The following is a 24,057-nucleotide window of genomic DNA, read 5'->3' on the forward strand; positions in this document are numbered from 1 at the left end:
CAGACTAGAGACCTAGAGCATTCAGAGGATGGATGGATCAAACTAGAGACCTAGAGCATTCAGAGGATGGATGGATCAGACTAGAGACCTAGAGCATTCAGAGGATGGATGGATCAAACTAGAGACCTAGAGCATTCAGAGGATGGATGGATCAGACTAGAGACCTAGAGCATTCAGAGGATGGATGGATCAGACTAGAGACCTAGAGCATTCAGAGGATGGATGGATCAGACTAGAGACCTAGAGCATTCAGAGGATGGATGGATCAGACTAGAGACCTAGAGCATTCAGAGGATGGATGGATCAAACTAGAGACCTAGAGCATTCAGAGGATGGATGGATCAGACTAGAGACCTAGAGCATTCAGAGGATGGATGGATCAGACTAGAGACCTAGAGCATTCAGAGGATGGATGGATCAGACTAGAGACCTAGAGCATTCAGAGGATGGATGGATCAAACTAGAGTCCTAGAGCATTCAGAGGATGGATGGATCAGACTAGAGACCTAGAGCATTCAGAGGATGGATGGATCAGACTAGAGACCTAGAGCATTCAGAGGATGGATGGATCAAACTAGAGACCTAGAGCATTCAGAGGATGGATGGATCAGACTAGAGACCTAGAGCATTCAGAGGATGGATGGATCAAGCTAGAGACCTAGAGCATTCAGAGGATGGATGGATCAGACTAGAGACCTAGAGCATTCAGAGGATGGATGGATCAAACTAGAGTCCTAGAGCATTCAGAGGATGGATGGATCAGACTAGAGACCTAGAGCATTCAGAGGATGGATGGATCAGACTAGAGACCTAGAGCTTTCAGAGGATGGATGGATCAGACTAGAGACCTAGAGCATTCAGAGGATGGATGGATCAGACTATGTGACATCTACTGTTGACCTGCTATCTCCCCCTAAAGACCCCCTGGACCCCCTAAAGAAGACTACAACAGCTCTACTGTGGCTCTCAGAGGGTTAAGTCCAGCCTGATGTCTCCCTACTATTTGATTAGTATTCAAAGAATACTAATCAAACACAGGTATTGGATCAGTATCGGCCGATACTCAAAGCCCAGATATCTGTATAGAGACTGAAAGAGTAAAAGTAAAACCTCTGGCCACATGTTCAGTTAACCCTCTAGTCTACATTACTAACATGCCATCTATGATATAAACACTCATTGACTGTGAGGAGGAGCTGCTGTACGTTACCTTACAGGCTGAAACAGGAAACACAGCTTCAGTGGATTCTAATGATTCCTGATTCTCAGGAGATGAGTATCAATGTGTTTTATTACCATAATCTCCTGAAATCCCTCTAATCCCTGTAATATGAAGGGAGTGAAGCCAGAACTGTGTATTTAGGTTGTTCATCAGACGCTCTGTTAAACTACCGTACATTATCATGACAGCATAAACACACTCTGTGTGGTTAACATACACCTCGGCTGCCAGAGAGACATTAAAGCTCTCGTACTGTATGGAAGTTTAAAATTAGAGCCATTAAAACACCTCAGTGTATTTTAGACATCAGCTTGAATTACACATAATTGTGTTTTGGAAGACGCAGATTCCACCGGCGTCTTCTTACAATTTGTTTCGACATGTGGACAAAAGCCTGGAATATTCTCATTTATCAAACTTCATGTAAACTGTCCACGGGATGTATACAGGCTGGTTTAAACGTTTAAAGAGCTCGTAAAGAAAGGAGAGGAAATATAAATATGTGGACAAAAGCAAGTTTTTTTTATGAAGTCCTTCTGCAGAAGGTCTGCTGCGTGTGAAGCAGATACGTGAAACACGTCTTCTTACAGTAACTATCGGGGCCCCGGCGAGATATTACAAACAGCCATCAAACAGCCGCAGACACGCAGAGGACACGCAGAGGACACGCAGAGGACACGCAGAGGACACGAGGGTGAGCTTTAGTTTAAACACACACCTGACAGAATGTCTGAGGCTGAACGCTGCTCTGCTCAGCGTCCAACAGATCACAGATATGACTTCAGGAGAGTTCCTGCAGTCTCTCTGCTTCCAGTCTAACAGCAGATCAGACAGGATTTAAAAACCGAGACAAGAAACACACACAAAAGAGCTGATGATGTAAATGAATATGTTTATTTCTGCTCCCTAATGTGACTGATGATTCACCTATCTCCTGATTTAATACTATCCCAGTACTGGGGGGGGTAAATTGAGATTCGATATGCAATTTATAGTGATTGTTGTTAACTTGTTGACCTCTAGACCATGAAGGGAACCAGATGAATCAGACACTTCTAGGGACTTTTACTTTGTAATATCTCTAAATGAATCCAGTCAAAATGTTTGATCTTCAGCATGTATGTAGTCAGAGATGTCCTGAAGTCAAATAGATCAGGATCATTGTCAGGAATTATTGATTACATTTATTATCCAGCAACCCAGAAATCAAAGAATAAAGACATTTCCCTCACAGATTAGTGGGATTTTATTTTTAATTTATAAGGGACATGTAATGTTTTATACTTCTGGTGAATATAATCCATCAGTCTGATTTCCATAGATGTATTTAGTATCTACAGTTCCCTTTGTTAACGCCTTATTTTGAAAAGCGGACGTAGTGCCACGTGTCTACTTCCTGTAACTTCTCCAAGGTGGTCTCTAGCTCTCCCGTCAGCTCCGTTCTCTTTATCCATCCATGGTCAGCTCCATCGGGGCCGTTTCAATGCAGAGAACACAAATGTCAGTATATCGGTGCTCTACAGTCGTAGCGTCGGCCCATTTGACCACGTAGACGAGAGCAACGGCGTCAGGTCGTATCCACGCTGACCCTCCAACGTTTTAGACTCTCTGAGGTTTGTTTTGGTTGACGGATACGGAACGGATATGACGTCACGTTACTCAGACTACCACAATAAAAGCGGTAACTTCCTTCTACCTCCACAGAGACTCAGATGAAGCAGATATATAATCGCCTCCACTGTGCATCAAAATATCTGACCCCCCCCCCCAACCCCCGTCTCCCTCTAAAAATCCCTCCTTTCCTCCCAAATTCCCAAATCACTGATGTGCATCAACAAGGAAAGAGCTTCATCACCGGATTTACAGGAGACCGTCTCTCCAAATACCTTCAACAAGTCTCTACAGGTGTGTGTGTGTGTGTGTGTGTGTGTGTGTGTGTGTGTTAATGTGTAGAGAGAGAAACTGGTGGCGTATAATAGAGACAGAGAACTAACATTTACAGGCGGATATGTGATTGTTCTTGTCTTTGTGTGTGTGTGTGTGTGTATGCGTGTGTGTGTGTGTGTGTGTGTGTATGCGTGTGTGTGTGTGTGTGTGTGTGTGTATACAGTATATGACTCATGGTGGATTTGACAGTAATAACAGCTTATTGTATAAATCTCCACATGCATTAGAACGAGCTCCGTCTTGTTGCTCCGCTTCAACAATAAAAACTAAATAAAGGACAGGAAGTTTCTTCGTATGGAAGTTGTAATCAGAAGATCCGTCTTCCTCTCCTCCTCCTCCTCCAGATGTTTCTCTCCCATCAAACGGCATGAACAACGCTGAGAACAACCTCGCTCTCTCTACCGCTTCACATCATCCTTCTGTGTCACTTCCTGGCTGCTCATCGCTCCTCTCCCTGTCTATGAACATCTTCTCTTCCTCTGTGATTAAATCAAATTAATAAACTGTCTTATTCTCCACATCAGCCTGTTCTCCGTCCTGTCCTCTGGTAGAAGATACAGGACCCCCAGGAGGACTCACACCAGCAGACTGAGGAACAGGTTTTCCATGGACGTGAAAAACAGGTTCAATATCTGGACGTCTGACTAGGACCCCTTTTGGATCGGGGTACGTTTCCAGGCGGAAGTCGAGCCACTGAGCAACATATGGAATGAACAAATACCATGTTTAGCGGTGGAGACGTCTGAATTAGTTCAAGAAAGACGTCATAAAAACGTTCATTCTGAACCGTATGAAGCCGTCCTCTGGATGTCTGTAACTGACGTTGAAAAGACGTCAATAGTGAACATTGTAAAAACATTCTGGCTTCTCAGTGGATGTCTTTTGGACGGTCGACAAAGACTTTAAGTTGACGTCTTTTGGACGTGTCTTTGCTCAGAGGGTAGAGAGGAAAGGAGACACACAGCAAAGGGACGCAGGTCGGGTACGAACCCGGACGGCGGCGGTCAAGACTCCGCCTATAGAGGGCGCCTCATTCTTCTGATTATTTCCTAAATGAATCAGTCTGAGACTTTTTCATTTTTTCTATTTGCTAGGAAACTGTTGAGTGACGGAAACATAAAAAAAGACGTGTGAAATTTCCTGTCCGACAGATGATGAGATATTTTAATTAATTTCAGCCGTCAGGTTGGTTCTTGAGTCTTCATTTGTTCGGACTTGACTCAGTTTTCTGCCTGAGATTCGACGCTAATGGAATAAAAAACTGATTTAAAACTTGTTCCTGAAGATTTGAAAATGACTCTCGGTCAAATCTCTGTTCGCTAAAGACATTTATTTATTTGAAAGATGTTACAGATGTTAGTGTTTCAAAGTGCTTCTTCACTTCTCTCACATCTTATTTGCATTAAAGGTGAGCCGGTATGTCGTCCTCATGAAGACAGACGGCGTCGGCTCAGAACGAAACCACAGCCAACGATAATTAAAAAGCAGCTTCAGATCAGAGCCAGAGCTCGGGGATAGGAATCCTGTAATGTGCATTCTGCAGCGTTGAGTGTGTTAAACATGTGTATATATACGTGTGTGTGTGTTGGAGCAGGTAGACGCGTCTGAGTCATCGTAATAACATAAATCACTTTTATAACCTGATGTGTACCAAGATTTCCTCTCACACACACGCACGCACGCACACACACACACACACACACACACGACAAAATCCAGTCAAAACAATGTTGGTTTACCACAAGTCTGTGAGTCACGACAGAGCAGTCTGATCCTGTGTGTGTGTGTGTGTGTGTGTGTGTGTGTGTGTGTGTGATATTCATTGATCCTTTGAAGGTCGGGTATCTTACTTGTAGGGGTCGTTGGGCTCCTGGGCGTTGCAGGCCTCAGCGTGTCCGTTACACACACAGCGTCCTCCGATGCTGATGTCTTTGATACTGTAGTAATACTGCAAAATAAAAACAAGACACAACATGAGTTATTATCATCAGTATGTTGTCATGCATCGTGTTTTATTTAAAGGCAGGGTTGACGATGTTCTCCAGTTTAATTTGACCTCTCAGAACACGGGGGTTGCTGGTCCACCGCTGCCTCCATCAGTTAGTTAGTTTGTGTTATTGTGTGACTTTGATGAATCCGAACTAACCCTTTAAAATACCAGAGTCACACAATAACACAAACTAACTAACCCGATGGAGGCAGTGATAGACCAGCAACCCCCGTGTTCTGAGAGGTCAAATAACTGCTTTTGTCAGTGGAGTCTGGTGGCTTTGAAGAGAGCATAGATAACAGAAAGGGCCGTCTGACGGCGAGGTAAAGCAGTGAAAATATTCTAAATATAGCGTACACTTTAAGTGATATCGATGTTTTTATTTGTCTAACCTCGGCAGTACGTTGCTTTACTCCCATGCTGCTACTCCTGTCTGTTTCTCTAAACTCCATCTACTGTAGTAACACACTGACTGTGAAGAAGTACCTCATACAGCTCCACTGAAAATAACTTTTATATCTATTTTGGAAAGAATAGACTCATCTTTCAAGAGTCAGTTAATGGATTTATCTCTACTAGACCCACCAAGGGACCGTCTGATGAGTTGAGCTGCAAGTTTGGAGCTACAATCTGTCAATAAAAGTTATATTCATATTCACGAGGACGTTTTATTCTCTTTCCGTCGGTCACAAATCCGTCCTGATCGGTTGCATCGTCGTCTCACCCTGCGGGTGACGGTGGGGTCACGCAGCGCCTTGCCCATCAGGTGTCCCAGCAGCGTGTTGGTCCTCAGGAAGCGGAGACGGATGTTGGTGGCCTTGGTGAAGTCCCTCAGTACCGGGGAGTAGGAGAAGTTCATGGCACCGGGCCGACCGTTCACCAAGGACACCACGATCTGGGAGAGGAGGACAGAGAGACAGACAGAGAGAGAGACAGAGAGAGAGACAGGCTGGTTATCAGCTGAACTTAGAAACATTATACAGCCTGGGAACATCCTGCAGACGGCAGAGGGACGATATCAACCGAATCACAATATGATATCACGGCACCGACAACACGCCGAGGTATCTCTCTCACTCTTCTTCACCGTCTCCTCCTGCTGGAGGGAAATTAACGGAAAGCAGCCGATACCGGAGGTTTGTGGGCCTCTAACAGGTCCGAACGACGGGGAGCGCAACTTTCAGGAGAAAAGTCCCGTTAAGAGAAATAAATGAATCTCAGAGCAGCCCGGTGTCAGTGACGGTGACGGTGTCGGTGACGGTGACGGTGACGGTGTCGGTGACGGTGTCGGTGTCGGTGGCGGTGACGGTGACGGTGACAGTGTCGGTGACGGTGTCGGTGTCGGTGGCGGTGACGGTGACGGTGACGGTGTCGGTGACGGTGACGGTGACGGTGTCGGTGACGGTGTCGGTGTCGGTGGCGGTGACGGTGTCGGTGACGGTGACGGTGACGGTGACGGTGTCGGTGACGGTGTCGGTGACGGTGACGGTGACGGTGTCGGTGTCGGTGACGGTGACGGTGACGGTGTCGGTGACGGTGACGGTGTCGGTGTCGGTGGCGGTGACGGTGTCGGTGACGGTGTCGGTGACGGTGACGGTGTCGGTGACGGTGTCGGTGACGGTGACGCAGCTGAGGAGAGAGCGGGGGGGTCAATGTTTCATATGGATCAGATAATCATAGATGAACTCCTTGTTCCAGCTCTCGTGAACTGAAGACATTAAACGTCTTTCAAACACAGACTCACCTCTCCGTTCTCCAGCGGGACGATACGAGAGTATTCGGTGGTGCAGACGATGTCGTCATCGTTGTTGATCCTCTCGATGGTGTTCTGGCCAAAACGCTCAATGCAGTCTCTCTTGGAGGCTACACACACACACGCACGCACACGCACACGCACACACACAAACAGATAACAGAGAAGGGGGTGGGGGGGAGAAGAGAAAAGCGTGTCATCAGTCTCAACCACATGTTTGCTAACGTGTGAACGTCCCCTCATGTTAGATGTGAGGAGTGAGGAGTGAGGAGAGAGGAGAGAGGAGTGAGGAGTGAGGAGTGAGGAGTGAGGAGTGAGGAGTCGGTGTTGAACCGTCTGCTGGTATTTTAATGATGCGTCTCAGAGTGATAATTAGAGGAGGGTCTCTGCTCGGTGGAGGTCTGTATTTTACCCTTAAATATACCTCAGCTTCACAACAGCTGGAGTCATCAGCTCCCACTGACTACACTGAACTCTCTCAGGGAGCTTTCACTCCTGTAGTCGGGTTCATTGGGGAGAAATAGGTTCTGGTCCGGTTCCTGTTCATACTGACTTTATAACAATGAACCAGAGGAGACTAGGGATGGAACGGCTCAGGTAAAAAATCCAAACCGTTCGGTTCGCTGGTCACGGTTCGGGACGTGTATGAATTGTTCGGTTCATTTGAAATAAGTTATGAGGCCGATTGTGTATTTTTTATTGTCACACTATAAATCAAGGCCTATTGAAGGAGGCTGGGACACGGGCGGACACGGGGCGGACACGGGTATAGAGGTATGGGGTTTAACACATGCGCAGTGTAACTGAAACTGCGGTCGTGCGTTGCTCTAAAAAAATAAATCAGAGAGTTCGAGAATAAAGTCATAATATTATAAAGTAGCAATTTTATGTGTTATTTTCTTTTTTTATTGTTTCTGCACTTCAACTAAATATTCATTCAAAATCAGTCTGAAGTGTAAAAGGTTGGTTTTATCTCATCTTAGTTCTTTTCATGTCGTCGTATTTAAACGTCAGCTGGTCGATGAGTCTTCTGAGAAACAACCGTCTGACTTCAGGAAGAATCTGTAAACTGTGAAAGTGTGTGAGACAGTTTGAGTTTGTTTTAAGTCACATTGTTTCTCCGTGAAGACGCGGGCGCACATTCCTGGAATAGTTTCACTTTCTATCTCTGATGTGTCCTCGACACAGAAGAAGAGCGAAAGAAAACAAGACAAAGATTTTATAATGTCGAGACGTCACGTCCAACCGGAGCGCCGACAGCTGCAGCAGCTCAAACTAAACCTGACAAATAGAGATTTAACAACACTACTTTACTCTGTTTACACACGTATCCCTCCGCCCTCTGAGACACTGCAGGTTAACATCAGAGTCTCAGATTGGAGACGAGTTAACCTGTCTGCTCTACGGTCATCATGTGATTCTGAGGGTTAAAGGAAGCTGTTATCAGGATCTGGTGGATTTCGGGGGTTCAAACTTGAGCTGAAAATCAGCTCAAATTAGCCTCATTCAGGCCGGCTGTCAGCGGCTCATCGTTTGTCAGAAGAACCAGATGTCGGAAGCTTCTGGGCCAACAACATCTGGCTACCTGGGAGACTTCAGAGCAGAGAAAGAGATAAATCATCTCTTAAATCATCCATCATCTATCAATGAACAGCTGTCAATGTCACCACTGCTTTTTGGGCTGCAGAGTTTTGCTTGCTGGACTTTCAACTACAGAGAATTTCAAGATCTACGACGACTCTCCGGCTCCTTGATCTGGTCTGACAGCATTAAACAAACAGGAAGTGAGTCCCTGTGAGTCTCTGTGAGTAAACTGGTATATACAGTAGGAACGCAGGCAGTAATGTATTTAACAGATATCTGAGAACAAGCTGCCAGATTAAAGTTATAATATGGAACTTTTCCGCATTCAAATGTAAAAAAACGACAAGAAATAGAAATTACATAGAAATGAAATAGGAGTAGAATGTCATTGAACTGTATGCTGTGGTTAGGGATGCACCGATACCAGTATCGGGTATCGGGTCCGATACTGTGCTCCCCTGGCGCCTTTTACGTGGGCCGAGCCCCGCCCTGAGGTGAGGACGACGCGGTCGGGGCGCACTAAGGACAGTCCGATAGTCTGACATGAAGACATCGACTCCCATGATCCCGCGCTGCTTCACCACATCACCCAACTACATCTTCTGTTGGTGTTTTGATTGAGACGCGGCGGGAAATGACACGTCGGGCGTCGTGCCGACTTCACCTTAAAGAAGTGCAGGTCAAAGACATTCATCAAGATATTATTTCTCTGCCATCTTGAACACCTGGAGCTGCTTTCAATTATGCTAATTAATGCCCCCCCCCCCTTTACACACACACACACACACACACACCTCTGCCTCTTTCTCTACTCAGGTGAACATCAAGCTGCGACCTGCTGGCAGACGTGTCTGGAATTCCCCTGCAGCCCACCTGGACTGACAGCTGCCACAGCCAATCAGCTGCCAGCTCTATGATGTCATAACCCCCCCTCCTCCAACCTGACCAACAAACCCACCAGCCAATCAGCCGCCTGCCCTCGGGGGCTGCCGTTTAGCTGTGAGATTAGAGGGAGAATTAGAGGCGAACCCTGGGGGAGGTTAGGAAAGCATGAAGTGATGCTGATGGAATCTGACTCGGTTTGGGTCCCAAACATCTGGAGTCTACACATGTGGATTTGTAGGTGTGTTTTCTACTCACAGGCGAAGTACTGCCAGGGGAGGTAGGTCTGCCCGTGGTCGGTGGATCTCTCCAGAACCCAAAGGTCCGGACGGGGAGAGTTGGCGAACTTAATCAACACGTAGGCCACATGGAAGAGCTGCAGAGACACAGAAGAAGAAGAAGAAGACGTTCATTAATCACATATTCTAGCTGGTCGGGGAGGGTTTCTAGAGGGTTTCCTTGACCTCTGACCTCCAGATGTGTGAATGTAAATGGGTTCTCTGGGTACCCACAAGTCTCCTCTTTACAGACATGCCCACTTTATGATAATCACATGCAGTTTTTATACTACTGTGGTCCCTAAACAGTGTTGAATCACATAAATTGTGTCTCACTGTAAAGCTGAGACTCTGGTGGATCCAATGAGCCCAACTGGATTCATGTGTGATGATGTTAGTCCCCATAGGAGACATTTCATTGACCTCACTGTATAAAATGACCTGTGGTGACCTCTAGGATAATCACAGCCTCATGAAACTTTACAGACACAAACTAGAGACCTAGAGCATTCAGAGGATGGAGGGATCAAACTAGAGACCTAGAGCATTCAGAGGATGGAGGGATCAAACTAGAGACCTAGAGCATTCAGAGGATGGATGGATCAAACTAGAGACCTAGAGCATTCAGAGGATGGATGGATCAGACTAGAGACCTAGAGCATTCAGAGGATGGATGGATCAGACTAGAGACCTAGAGCATTCAGAGGATGGATGGATCAGACTAGAGACCTAGAGCATTCAGAGGATGGAGGGATCAAACTAGAGACCTAGAGCATTCAGAGGATGGAGGGATCAAACTAGAGACCTAGAGCATTCAGAGGATGGATGGATCAAACTAGAGACCTAGAGCATTCAGAGGATGGATGGATCAAACTAGAGACCTAGAGCATTCAGAGGATGGATGGATCAGACTAGAGACCTAGAGCATTCAGAGGATGGATGGATCAGACTAGAGACCTAGAGCATTCAGAGGATGGATGGATCAGACTAGAGACCTAGAGCATTCAGAGGATGGATGGATCAGACTAGAGACCTAGAGCATTCAGAGGATGGATGGATCAGACTAGAGACCTAGAGCATTCAGAGGATGGATGGATCAGACTAGAGACCTAGAGCATTCAGAGGATGGATGGATCAGACTAGAGACCTAGAGCATTCAGAGGATGGATGGATCAGACTAGAGACCTAGAGCATTCAGAGGATGGATGGATCAGACTAGAGACCTAGAGCATTCAGAGGATGGATGGATCAGACTAGAGACCTAGAGCATTCAGAGGATGGATGGATCAGACTAGAGACCTAGAGCATTCAGAGGATGGATGGATCAGACTAGAGACCTAGAGTATGAATGAATGAACTAATGTTTATTTCTGATTCCCCTCCTGAGAGACGTCTCGTCAGAACAAACCACAGGCCGTCTGATCCGTGACGTCGTGTTACATGTTCGGTTACGAGTTATTATCAGAACGCTGATTTCCGTCAGTAACGAGCACCAGATGCTCCTCTTTCTCTTTCTCCTGTTGTCATCCCTCGTTCATTTCCTCCGAAGGCCCTGAAGCTGGTCAGACGGCTCTGGAGGGAACGGAGACGTTCAGCTGGACGGTTTAGTCCGTCAGACCTGGAATTCGCTCCCCAGTTGAAACACTGAAATAACACCATGACGCACATAATAATATTATAATAATAATATTATAACTAATCACAATCACCTCACTTTGTGTGGGAGATCGTCACTCTTCTACTTTCTTTCTTTCAACTTGAATAAATGAGGGTGAAACTGATCACAGCTGTTCTTCTCAGTTGTCAGTTTGAGATTGAAGACCATGAAGTGAAACCTCTCTGGTTGGAGTCTGACATCTCGTTCACCATCTCTTTCCTCTCATTTCCTGTCAAATCTTGAATAAAAGGGATGAAAATGTGCTCCCCCCAAAACATACTTCAAAATGAGATTAGATTTAAAGTGTTGGATCACAAAGGTACAGAAGAGTTTGGCTTCTCTCAGCACCGACTGCAGGTCAGGACACGCTCCATCCACTGAGATGTTTGACATGACAGCGTGACGTTTGACCCGTCGGGAGGAAGCCGGCTGTTCTGAAGCAAAGCTTTTACATCACCAGGGATTTACGGAAAATTAGCTTGTTTTTTGGGAGGCTTTTAATTTGACAGGTGACGGCTGAAGAGATGGACAGGAAACGTGGGGGGAGAGACAGAGAGAGAGAGAGAGAGAGAGAGAGAGAGAGAGAGAGAGAGAGAGAGAGAGAGAGAGAGAGAGAGAGAGAGAGAGGAGGTAGGACATGCAACAAATGTCTCTAGCTGGAACTGATACGCATCTTAACCATGAGGTAACTTTTTTATCTGTATTATGGCTCTCAAATTGCAAACGGACACTTTCACTGTTATGAAAGTGTTTTCAGGACACTCATTGAGAGACTGAAGAGAGACTGAAGAGAGACTGAAGAGAGACTGAAGAGGGACTGAAGAGAGACTGAAGAGAGACTGAAGAGAGACTGAAGAGGGACTGAAGAGAGACTGAAGAGGGACTGAAGAGAGACTGAAGAGAGACTGAAGAGAGACTGAAGAGAGACTGAAGAGAGACTGAAGAGGGACTGAAGAGAGACTGAAGAGGGACTGAAGAGAGACTGAAGAGAGACTGAAGAGAGACTGAAGAGAGACTGAAGAGAGACTGAAGAGGGACTGAAGAGAGACTGAAGAGGGACTGAAGAGAGACTGAAGAGAGACTGAAGAGAGACTGAAGAGAGACTGAAGAGGGACTGAAGAGGGACTGAAGAGAGACTGAAGAGGGACTGAAGAGAGACTGAAGAGGGACTGAAGAGAGACTGAAGAGGGACTGAAGAGGGACTGAAGAGGGACTGAAGAGAGACTGAAGAGAGACTGAAGAGGGACTGAAGAGAGACTGAAGAGGGACTGAAGAGAGACTGAAGAGGGACTGAAGAGAGACTGAAGAGAGACTGAAGAGAGACTGAAGAGGGACTGAAGAGAGACTGAAGAGGGACTGAAGAGAGACTGAAGAGGGACTGAAGAGAGACTGAAGAGGGACTGAAGAGAGACTGAAGAGAGACTGAAGAGAGACTGAAGAGGGACTGAAGAGAGACTGAAGAGAGACTGAAGAGGGACTGAAGAGAGACTGAAGAGAGACTGAAGAGAGACTGAAGAGGGACTGAAGAGAGACTGAAGGCAGGTGGGACATTTCTGCCAAGACGTCTTTTGCCCTTCACAGAGAAAACTGTTCCTATTTTATGTGTCTCCTTTCAGTGACTCTGAATGCTTTTGTGCAGCCTTGAAAGTAGTTTTTGTGTTACTGTTACTGTTACTGTTACTGTGTGCACATAACAGTCCTGATGTAACAGTTTTAAAGCAGGGCTTCTCAACCTTTTGTAACTCGAGGCCCACTTCTGATTGTTAAAACATTTCCGAGGACCACCTTCCCAAATAAATGAGATATTGGGATAGCGTCCGCTGTACTGACCCATCACCCATCACTGCTTGCCACTATGAATCTATTCAGGGTCATATTTCCTCACCACACGCTTTGAGCTTTTACTGGTGCAGGTTTGTCACCAAAACGACTTCTTCGTTTCAAAGAAATGCTCCATTCTGTGTCACTGCATCTGAGAACGTTAGCTACGTCTGTAAAGGGGAGACTTGTGGATACCCACAGAACACATTTTCAAAGGACCCCTTGAAAGGGCCACGCCAGTTTTTCCTTGTTATATCTATCTGGAGTATTATTTAGTGCTCTTCCTGACGAGCTAGCATGACACAGGACCAATGTGTTCCTTAGTTTTTTTGATTTCATATGATACCAGTATCTCTACTGTAGCTTTAAAACTGAGCCCGCTGGGCAGCCCGATAGCTCAGTTGGTAGAGCAGGTGCCCATTAGGCTGTGTCCTAAACGCGACAGGCCAGGGTTCGAATCCAACCTGTGGCCCTTTCCGCATGTCACCCCCTCTCTCTCTCTCCCCCTTTCTACACTATCCACTCTCCTATAAATGAATCTAAGAATAGAATCTAACGTTAACGTCATCTCTGTTGATCCAGTTGGTTCTTCCACGGCTGCAGAAGGCTGTTAGTGTCTGTGCACCAGTTTGTTTCATACGTGGGATCGGGGCGTTGATGAGATGAGCGTTGGACGGGATCACACCGGCAGACTGGCTGTAGCATTGTTGTCGGAGAAGCCAGTATTTCCTTCATCTCTGATGACATATCATGGTCATTTTATGACTTATTACTGACAATATATTACACATAGATCCTTTAAGATGTAACAGATTTTACACGTGCGTTCTGTCCACATGGAAGGTCTCGCTCCAGGAACAACATCTGGGCAAATTTGGCAGAAAAATCTAATTGTAGTTTAAATCCTTTGGATGTAAAAAGCAGCCGACCAACTTGTGTTTGTTGTTAGAACAGGTTCAACATTCATCCATCAGTGAGTTCAGCCTGTTGATCTCTCCACACTTCCTGCTTCTGACAGGCAGCTCCGTCACAGGTGATGACAACAAACACGCAACGGCACAGAAACACACAGAGAACCTGCTAAAACTAGCACTACTCCGTCACTGAGGAATGCCTCAAGTGTGTGTTTCAGACTGATGATGAATGAGAGGAGGAGGATGGAGGGATGGAGGGATGGAGGGATGGAGGGATGGAGGAGGAGGGAGACATGCCATCTTTTCTCCTTTGACAGACTCATCCATCCATCTCCATCTGTCCAACCATTCACACTCCAAGAACTTTATCAGTCTCATATTATTACAACACAAACTGCAGTTTCCGGCAGGAAACAGAGAAAACTGTTTCTAGTCTCGAGTCTAGAAGATTGTCCAGTTAAAGAAGGTGGTTTCTACTTCAAACACAAATAACCCTGTGTGTATGAGCATATATATTATATATATAATATATATATAATATATATATGTTAGTGTCTGAAGGAGATCTAAAGGACAGGAAACAGAAAGGATCCCTCGGGGCCTGTATTTTATACCTGAATGTATGAGGATACTGTGTGTGTACGTCTGAGGAATGCAGGTGTGTGTGTGTGTGTGTGTGTGTGTGTGTGTGTGTGTGTGTGTGTGTGTCTGGCTCCTGGCTGGTTTAATAATTGTACACATTCCTCGGTGGCACCACATTCCCCCATACCTCAGGTAACCATGGAGATAAGACAGGACACCCACAATAAAAGGACAGAGGGAAGGAGAGAGGGATGAAGGAGAGAGGGAAGGAGAGAGGGATGAAGGAGAGAGGGATGAAGGAGAGAGGGAAGGAGAGAGGGATGAAGGAGAGAGGGATGAAGGAGAGAGGGAAGGAGAGAGGGATGAAGGAGAGAGGGATGAAGGAGAGAGGGAAGGAGAGAGGGATGAAGGAGAGAGGGATGAAGGGACACTGTACACACCCTGAAGAGAGAGAGAGAGTGGAGGTGCACACTAACTGGATCCGGGCTCAGCAACCTTTACTATCAAAAACTAAATCTGTCTGGAGCCGCAAAACATGTGATCACTGTGATGAAGGTAACTCAGTTTATAGTCTAAGTATATAGTATATCAGTCTAATGCAGTGAGGGCCAAAGAGACAATGTACTACGGAGTATTAGGGCCACATGGAGGGAAACAACATCTGAGATTTACACAATAAAGTCGCAATATTACGAGAATAACGTCATAACTTTACGAGAAAAAAAGTAATTTCCTCCTCCACAAAAGAGTCGTACCATAGACCTACAAGCTCAAACCAGCAAACATTTGATAGTTTAAGTTGTTAAATTAACTGATTATCAGAAAAGCTTTCAATCAGTCAGCTCACTGATTATCTGATGAAATCATTTCAGCACTAATTCACACTGAATAAAGGACTCTGAACAAACAGCTGGACTGAATCCACTCTGAGCCTCCACAGCTGGAAAGCAAAGGCTCTTTAATCGCAGCTCACACGCTGCTACAGTGACACCAACCATACAGATGTTCTGACATCACACAGCTCCAACAGATGTTCTGGTGCGTGGAGACGCGTGTGACATATCTCTTTACAGTAAGCCGGACGGACGGGCAGATTATTCTGGCGTCTGGGGAGAGAGAGAGAGAGACAGAGAGATAGAGAGAGACAGAGAGATAGAGAGAGACAGAGAGATAGAGAGAGAGAGAGAGAGAGAGAGATACAGAGAGAGAGAGAGAGAGATACAGAGAGAGAGAGAGAGAGAGAGAGAGAGAGAGAAGAGACAGGAGGACGGAGCTGCAGCTGCATCCGTCACTATGTGGAAGAGATTTAAAGGATCAATACGTAGTCAGAAATGTTTCTGTGAGTCCATTCACAACTTTGTTATTATTTTATAAAGCATGTAGGATGTGTGTATATATATATAGTTATATATATATATATATATAACTATATATATATATATAACAGGTCACGTTTAGGGAAGCAACTAACGATTATTATCATTGTTGATTAATCTGTCGATTATTTTCTGGATTAATCGATTAATTGTTTGGTTGCTAACATGTCAATCGGTATTTCTTAAAGCGCAAGGCGTTTAGCGAGCAATAAGAGCGCCTTTCATCCACGTATAAATGCTACGGTAAGAGGTAGCGATGTAGAATAAAAAGTGATTTCTCATTACACTGTCACATGTTTTTTGTTGATGTTTTTCCGTACGTGTTTTACTTAGTTTACCGTAATTTCCGGACTATAGAGCGCACCTGATTATAAGCCTCACCCAGTACATTTTTAAAGGAAAAAACATTTTGTACATACATAAGCCGCACCTGTCTATAAGCCGCAGGTGCCCACATTGTAACATGAGATATTTACAAAGAAAGACGGTACACAGAAAGAGTTTTCAAAGTTTTAATAACATACCTTAACTTTTCTTTCCAAACAGTGCCTGTAACGCGGCAGCAACACAGCAGCAACACAGCAGCAACACAGCAGCAACACGGCAGCAACACGGCAGCAACACGGCAGCAACACAGCAGCAACACGGCAGTAACACGGCAGTAACACGGCAGCAACACGGCAGCAACACGGCAGCAACACAGCAGCAACACAGCAGCAACACGGCAGCAACACGGCAGCAACACGGCAGCAACACGGCAGCAACACGGCAGCAACACGGCAGCAACACGGCAGCAACACGGCAGCAACACAGCAGCAACACAGCAGCAACACAGCAGCAACACGGCAGCAACACGGCAGCAACACAGCAGCAACACGGCAGCAACACGGCAGCAACACGGCAGCAACACAGCAGCAACACAGCAGCAACACAGCAGCAACACAGCAGCAACACGGCAGCAACACGGCAGCAACACGGCAGCAACACGGCAGCAACACGGCAGCAACACAGCAGCAACACGGCAGCAACACGGCAGCAACACAGCAGCAACACGGCAGTAACACGGCAGCAACACAGCAGCAACACAGCAGCAACACGGCAGCAACACGGCAGCAACACGGCAGCAACACGGCAGCAACACGGCAGCAACACGGCAGCAACACGGCAGCAACACGGCAGCAACACGGCAGCAACACGGCAGTAACACAGCACTAACAGGGCTGGTTAAAAAAACATAAAAGTCACTGTTAGCCGTCTTCATCTTCCTCCTGTGCACTGAAACCATGGAAGTCTTCCTCCTCAGTGTCGGATTTGAATAGCCTCAGATATACTTCGCCACACACTTTCTCAGTCTCTCTTTCGTTGTCGCTTTCAGTGTCACTCTCATCCTGAGGCAAATTCACTCCTGATCTTGTGCTGTCCTCTCCGTCACGCAGCAGACCGGCTTTTCGAAACCCGTTGGTGATGGTGGATTTTTTCACACTGCTCCACGCTGACAGGATCCACTGGCAGACTTGTGCAAAAGTTGCTCTTCGCATGCGGCCAGTTTTGGTAAACGATTTCTCGCCGCTGGTCATCCAAGCCTCCCATTCAACTCGGAGTGCCACTTTAAATGCACGATTCACACTAATGTCAAGTGGCTGCAAATACTTTGTTGTGCCCCCAGGAATCACAGCTGGAATGGAGTTTGTCCTCTTGATGGCTGCTTTCACAGAATCTGTAATATGGGCCCTCATGCTGTCCAAAACGAGTAATGCTTTTTTTCTATGAAAAAATCCTCCCGGTCGCTTGCCGTAACACTCGGTCAACCATTCCTTCATTAGGCTTTCTACCATCCACCCTTTCGTGTTAACTTTCACGACAATGTCTTTCGGGAGGTTTTCTTTTGGCATAGTAATCCGCTTAAAAATTACCATTGGTGGAAGCTTTAGTCCGGATGCAGTGCAGCCCAAAACACAGGTGAAATGCGTCCTCTCATGGCCGGTTGTTTTCAGTGTGACAGACGCTGCACCTTTCTTGTTAACGGTCCTAGTGAGGGGCAGGTCAAACGTCAGAGGTACTTCATCCATATTTATGATGTCGTCTGGTCCGATGGAATTCTCTGCTATCTTTGTTTGAATGAATTTGTGAAAATTTGCGACTTGTTCCTCGTAGTCGGGAGGGAGTTTCTGACACAGAGTTGTCCGTGTCCTGATGGACAGACCTTTTCGTTTCATAAATCTGAGACACCACGACGGTCCTCCTTTGAAATCCTGAATTTTCTTTTCGGTGGCGATTGTTTTGGCTTTCAGTCGGATCTGCACAGTGGAAACACCTCGGCCATCTGCTCGCTGTGTGTTCACCCAGTCTTCAAGAATGTTTTCCAGTTCGGGCCACCTGCTTTTATTACCTCTGAAAGCTTTTGTCGTCTTTTTACATTGCTCCAGTTCTTCCCGCTGCCGTTTCCAACGTCTCACCATTGATGCCAAGTTTACGTGCAGCAGCTCTGTTTCCTTCTTTATCAGCCAGCTCGATTGCTTTTAACTTAAAAGCTGCGTCATATGCATTTCTTCTAGCATTTTCCATGATGAGGGTCTGTTCATGCTAATTTTATTCATGCACAAAGCACAAAGTTACATTAATAGTCCAAACTAGCGTCTTCCTCGACACATATATTCCACCTGTCTCACTCTTACCTTTTCTGCTCGAGCGCCCCTGGCGGCCGTTAGAAAAATGTATAAATTGGCCGCATCATTGCATAAGCCGCAGGGTTGAAAGCGTGTGACAAAAGTCGCGGCTTATAGTCCGGAAATTACGGTACTTAGAAACATCACTCCTTCCTTCCTTCCTTCCCTCCCTCCCTCCCTCCCTCCCTTCCTTCCTTCCTTCCTTCCCTCCCTCCCTCCCTCCGTCCCTCCCTCCCTCCCTTCCTTCCTTCCTTCCTTCCTTCCATTCATTCATTCATTCATTCATTCATTCTGTCTCAACTCACTCTTCTTGTTATCTGTCAGTCCGTCAGTGTGTAATCTGTCTCGCTGCGTCTCTACAGACACATCCAGCGGTGCCAGACGGACGAGCAGCTGCTCTAATCACACACACCCCCATCATACACCCCCATCATACACCCCCACCATACACCCCCACCATACACTCCCACCATACACTCCCACCATACACTCCCACCCCACCCAATACCCAGCAGAGGAAACAAGAGGAAAGTTGATTCACGGCTTGTACAGTGTATCAGTGTGTGTGTGTGTGTGTGTTGAAGGTCATTCCTCACATTCCGAGTCAATCTCAGAGTCTCTGTTGAACCTCTCTCTCCTAATCCTCCCTCAACATGTCTTCATCCAGACCTCCTCTCTCTCTCTCTCTCTCTGTCTCTCTCTCTCTCTGTCTCTCTGGGGGTTCGGGAATGTCCATCTACTCTCCCGACAGAGATTCCTGACAGAGATTCCTTTGGGAAGACTCTCACAGCTCCTCTCTGATTTCAGTGAGAACATTTTCTGCTGTTCTCAGGTTTCACAGTTTAAAACAAGACGCCTCTTTAAACGCGTCTCGTTAAATTATAAAGGCTGAAAACGATCCGGTGTCTATCAAAGCAGAGAGGCTTTGACTTCTCTCACCGTGGAGTGATTTATCCTCCAGCACCAGGGAGAGGCGTACCGGGAGCTTTGGCGGGAAGGAGCTCAGTGTGACGGACGAGTTATCTGAAAGTTTATCATCATCTGAAAGTCAAACATTTTACTGGATTCATTTTGAGATTTTCAAAGTAAAAGTCGCAATAAATCACAATATTCAAATCAGCACCCGAGTATGGTGATAGTATTGAATCAGGAGATGAGGTGAATCGTACCAGCCCTGATACCTCGTCAGTTGTTTGCCAGTCGTAGGCCTCTAAAGTACAAACGTGGATCTAAACAGCCTTTCTTCATCGTGTGTTGATGAACACCTCGTCAGGATGCACCGCTGCCCAATTCTCCTGCTTCAACGCTCCATAAACCAACATTTCATCATTTTATTTGCAGTCTGGAACGTCTGTCGATTACTGTATTCATGTTCCTGGTCTGGTGTGGAGCGGGGTTTAGTTAACCTTCAGGCTCAAGCTCAGGTTTATCTCACATTTAAAAGCTGTAAATGTCAAACGTAGCCTCGAGCTGATTGACCTGTAAATATCTGCTGCTGTGATTTAAACTGTGAGAGAAATAAACTGGTCACTTTAAACACCATGGTATCAGCAGTCCCTGAGTTCAGCCCGATAGAGAGAGGTGTCACCTGGATCTACACATTATCTACACGCCTATAGACGAACGGCAGACCAGAACTGTACCTAATAACAGCCTCCATGTTCCCACCGACCACGCGGCGCTCCAGGTGGCGTTCCCAGAGGCTAAAGATGTACAGAGACAACCTGCAGCTTCACACCTTTAACACCACCTCTATACATTCATGCAGCCGGCCCGTACACGCTCAGCCAGTGAACCCAGAAATGTTAAGATTACACTCTCTCTGTCTTTATCTTTCCATCGACACGCCGCTTTGCACAGTTGTTAAAGCTTCTGCACAACGCACACATCCCCATGTATAGCATATCTCTGACGTGTCGGGGCAAGAAGAGACTCGACGATGCGCTGCATTCCAGGGATGTCACAAAGTCGGAAATACTGACTTCCCGCTGGAAACAAAATGGATTTACATGACCGATCAAGATTTATAGTTGGAAGGTCGAGCTCAAATCCACCAGTTTGACTTTAACCCTCATTTTTTGTTCAATACTACAAAAGTGTGTTCATTAAAAAAGACAAATTAGAGACATTTTCCAGTAACTTTGACTTTCACATCTCATAATTAGAACCTTTGAGGTTTATCTCTGTAGCCTGAATGTGTTTTCTTATCTTGTAATTATTAGAAAACTTAACTCAATGAAACATTCAAACAAAGAAACACGATTTCTTCAGTGTACTTCAGATGGTTTTGAATGTTGTAATTGAATGAATGGGCGTGTTTACAGGCGAGTCAATCATACGATGGTTTGTTTGATATCTTACGGGAAAGTTATTCCTCATTTTCTGTGCGTTTTCCTATTAATGTCCAGCAACACGTGGCGTGCACGTGACAATTTCCACTCCAATCTTTTCAAAGTAAACTTCTGTCTTCACAGGAAACAACTTGGTTCGGTTTCAGTAACAAAACCACTTAGTTAAGTTTAGGCAAAAAAAACACTTAGTTAGGCTTTACAAGAAAAACTTTGAGGAATCCTGACCTGCTCGGTCCAGTACCACATCTTTACACTCACCGGCCACTTTATTAGGCACACCTGTTCAATTGCTTGTTAACACAAATTGCTAATCAGCCAATCACATGGCAGCAACTCAATGCATTACGTCATCTAGACGTGGTGAAGACGACTTGCTGAAGTTCAAACCGAGCATCAGAACAGGGAAGAAAGGGGATTCAAGTGACTTTGAACGTGGCATGGTTGTTGGTGCCAGACGGGCTGGTCTGAGTATTAAACTGCTGATCTACTGGGATTTTCACGCACAACCATCTCTAGGGTTTACAGAGAATGGTCCCAACAAGAGAACATATCCAGTGAGCGGGGGTTGTGTGGACGGAAATGCCTTGTTGATGTCAGAGGTCAGAGGAGAATGGGCAGAGTGGTTGGAGATGATAGAAAGGAAACAGTAACTCAAATAACCACTCGTTACAACCAAGGTATGCAGAATACCATCTCTGAACGCACAACACGTCCAACCTTGAAGCAGATGAAGACCACCCGGTACTAGCAAGGTGTACCTAATAAAGTGGCCGGTGAGTGTATACTAGAAGCAAATCAACTCTTACTGTTCCAAATGTTCTATGCTAACTTGTCCATAAAGTAACACGAGCATAACATCGGCTGTTGACGACAGAATTTCAGATCAATCAACAATTTCTCGTCCACGTTTCTCTCATCTGGTTTTTCCAAACTGGACAACTAGAACGGGGTGGGAATGTCAGACTTTGTTTGTAAGGAACGCAGCACTAGAGAGGAGAAGAAAAGGTGACATGGAGAAGGAGAAGAGGGTGAGCACTGAGAGGTGAAGACAATGAGAAGAGTGGTGAGAAAAGAAAAGCAGACGAGAAGAAGAAGAGGAGGAGAAGGACGAGAAGAGAGATACGAGATAAAGAAGAATGAACTCCCGTCATGGAAACACTGACCAAGGCTTCTTCTCAGAGTCCTTATCAGAGCAGACAAGGAAGGAGGGAGGAAGGGAGGAAGGGAGGAAGGAAGGGAAGGAAAGGAGGAGTAGAGGAAAAACAGCGAGGGAGGGATGAAGAGATAGAGGAGGAGGAGGAGGAGGAGAGAAAAGGAGGGTAAAAGTGAGGAAGAAGAATCACACCTCGTCTTCACCGTCCTTGAAGACATTTCCCTCACAGATTACTGCTGTTTTCTTTTTAATCTATAAGGGACATGTAATGTTTTATACTTCTGGTGAATATAATCCATCAGTCTGATTTCCATAGATGTATTTAGTATATACAGTTCCCTTTGTTAACGCCTTATTTTGAAAAGCGGACGTAGTCCCACGTGTATACTTCCTCTAACTTCTCCAAGGTGGTCTCTAGCTCTCCCGTCAGCTCCGTTCTCTTTATCCATCCATGGTCAGCTCCATCGGGGCCGTTTCAATGCAGAGAACATAATGTCAGTATCTGGGTGCTCTACAGTCGTAGCGTCGGCCCGTTTGACCACGGAGACGAGAGCGACGGCCGGCTCCACCGCCACGTTACCGCCATACCATAACGTTACCACCATACCATAACGTTACCTCCATACCATAACGTTACCTCCATACCATAACGTTACCTCCATACCATAACGTTACCACCATACCATAACGTTACCACCATACCATAACGTTACCTCCATACCATAACGTTACCACCATACCATAACGTTACCTCCATACCATAACGTTACCTCCATACCATAACGTTACCACCATACCATAACGTTACCTCCATACCATAACGTTACCGCCATACCATAACGTTACCACCATACCATAACGTTACCTCCATACCATAACGTTACCACCATACCATAACGTTACCTCCATACCATAACGTTACCACCATACCATAACGTTACCTCCATACCATAACGTTACCTCCATACCATAACGTTACCACCATACCATAACGTTACCTCCATACCATAACGTTACCACCATACCATAACGTTACCTCCATACCATAACGTTACCTCCATACCATAACGTTACCACGTACCATAACGTTACCTCCGTACCATAACGTTACCTCCATACCATAACGTTACCACCATACCATAACGTTACCTCCATACCATAACGTTACCACCATACCATAACGTTACCTCCATACCATAACGTTACCTCCATACCATAACGTTACCACCATACCATAACGTTACCTCCATACCATAACGTTACCTCCATACCATAACGTTACCACCATACCATAACGTTACCTCCATACCATAACGTTACCGCCATACCATAACGTTACCACCATACCATAACGTTACCTCCATACCATAACGTTACCACCATACCATAACGTTACCTCCATACCATAACGTTACCACCATACCATAACGTTACCTCCATACCATAACGTTACCACCATACCATAACGTTACCTCCATACCATAACGTTACCACCATACCATAACGTTACCTCCATACCATAACGTTACCTCCATACCATAACGTTACCACGTACCATAACGTTACCTCCGTACCATAACGTTACCTCCATACCATAACGTTACCACCATACCATAACGTTACCTCCATACCATAACGTTACCACCATACCATAACGTTACCTCCATACCATAACGTTACCTCCATACCATAACGTTACCACCATACCATAACGTTACCTCCATACCATAACGTTACCTCCATACCATAACGTTTCCTGTCCGTGACAGAGTTAGCATGCAGCTTTAGCTCTGCTCTGTCTAGCTCTGCTTTTCCTGTCAATGTGTGAAACCTAAAGTGTTTCCATCCTTTACTGGATGTGTAGTGTTTACCACGCTGGAT

General features: G+C 45.8%; 1 protein-coding gene across 3 annotated transcripts in view; it reads right to left on the minus strand.

The window, feature by feature from the left end:
* The window catches only part of lama5 (laminin, alpha 5), a 113,332-nt gene that overhangs the window by 60,182 nt on the left and 29,093 nt on the right, over positions 1-24,057 (minus strand). For all 3 annotated transcript variants that reach the window (XM_074642653.1, XM_074642654.1, XM_074642652.1), the window contains exons 3-6: positions 9,637-9,754; positions 6,904-7,022; positions 5,884-6,054; positions 5,020-5,117 (exon numbers count right to left, since the gene is read on the minus strand). In XM_074642653.1, coding sequence (XP_074498754.1) covers positions 5,020-5,117; positions 5,884-6,054; positions 6,904-7,022; positions 9,637-9,754 — 506 coding nt within the window. The remainder of the gene's footprint in view (positions 1-5,019; positions 5,118-5,883; positions 6,055-6,903; positions 7,023-9,636; positions 9,755-24,057) is intronic.

The sequence above is a fragment of the Sebastes fasciatus genome, chromosome 8 (assembly GCF_043250625.1).
Source record: "Sebastes fasciatus isolate fSebFas1 chromosome 8, fSebFas1.pri, whole genome shotgun sequence".
Classification (NCBI taxonomy): Eukaryota; Metazoa; Chordata; class Actinopteri; order Perciformes; family Sebastidae; genus Sebastes; species Sebastes fasciatus.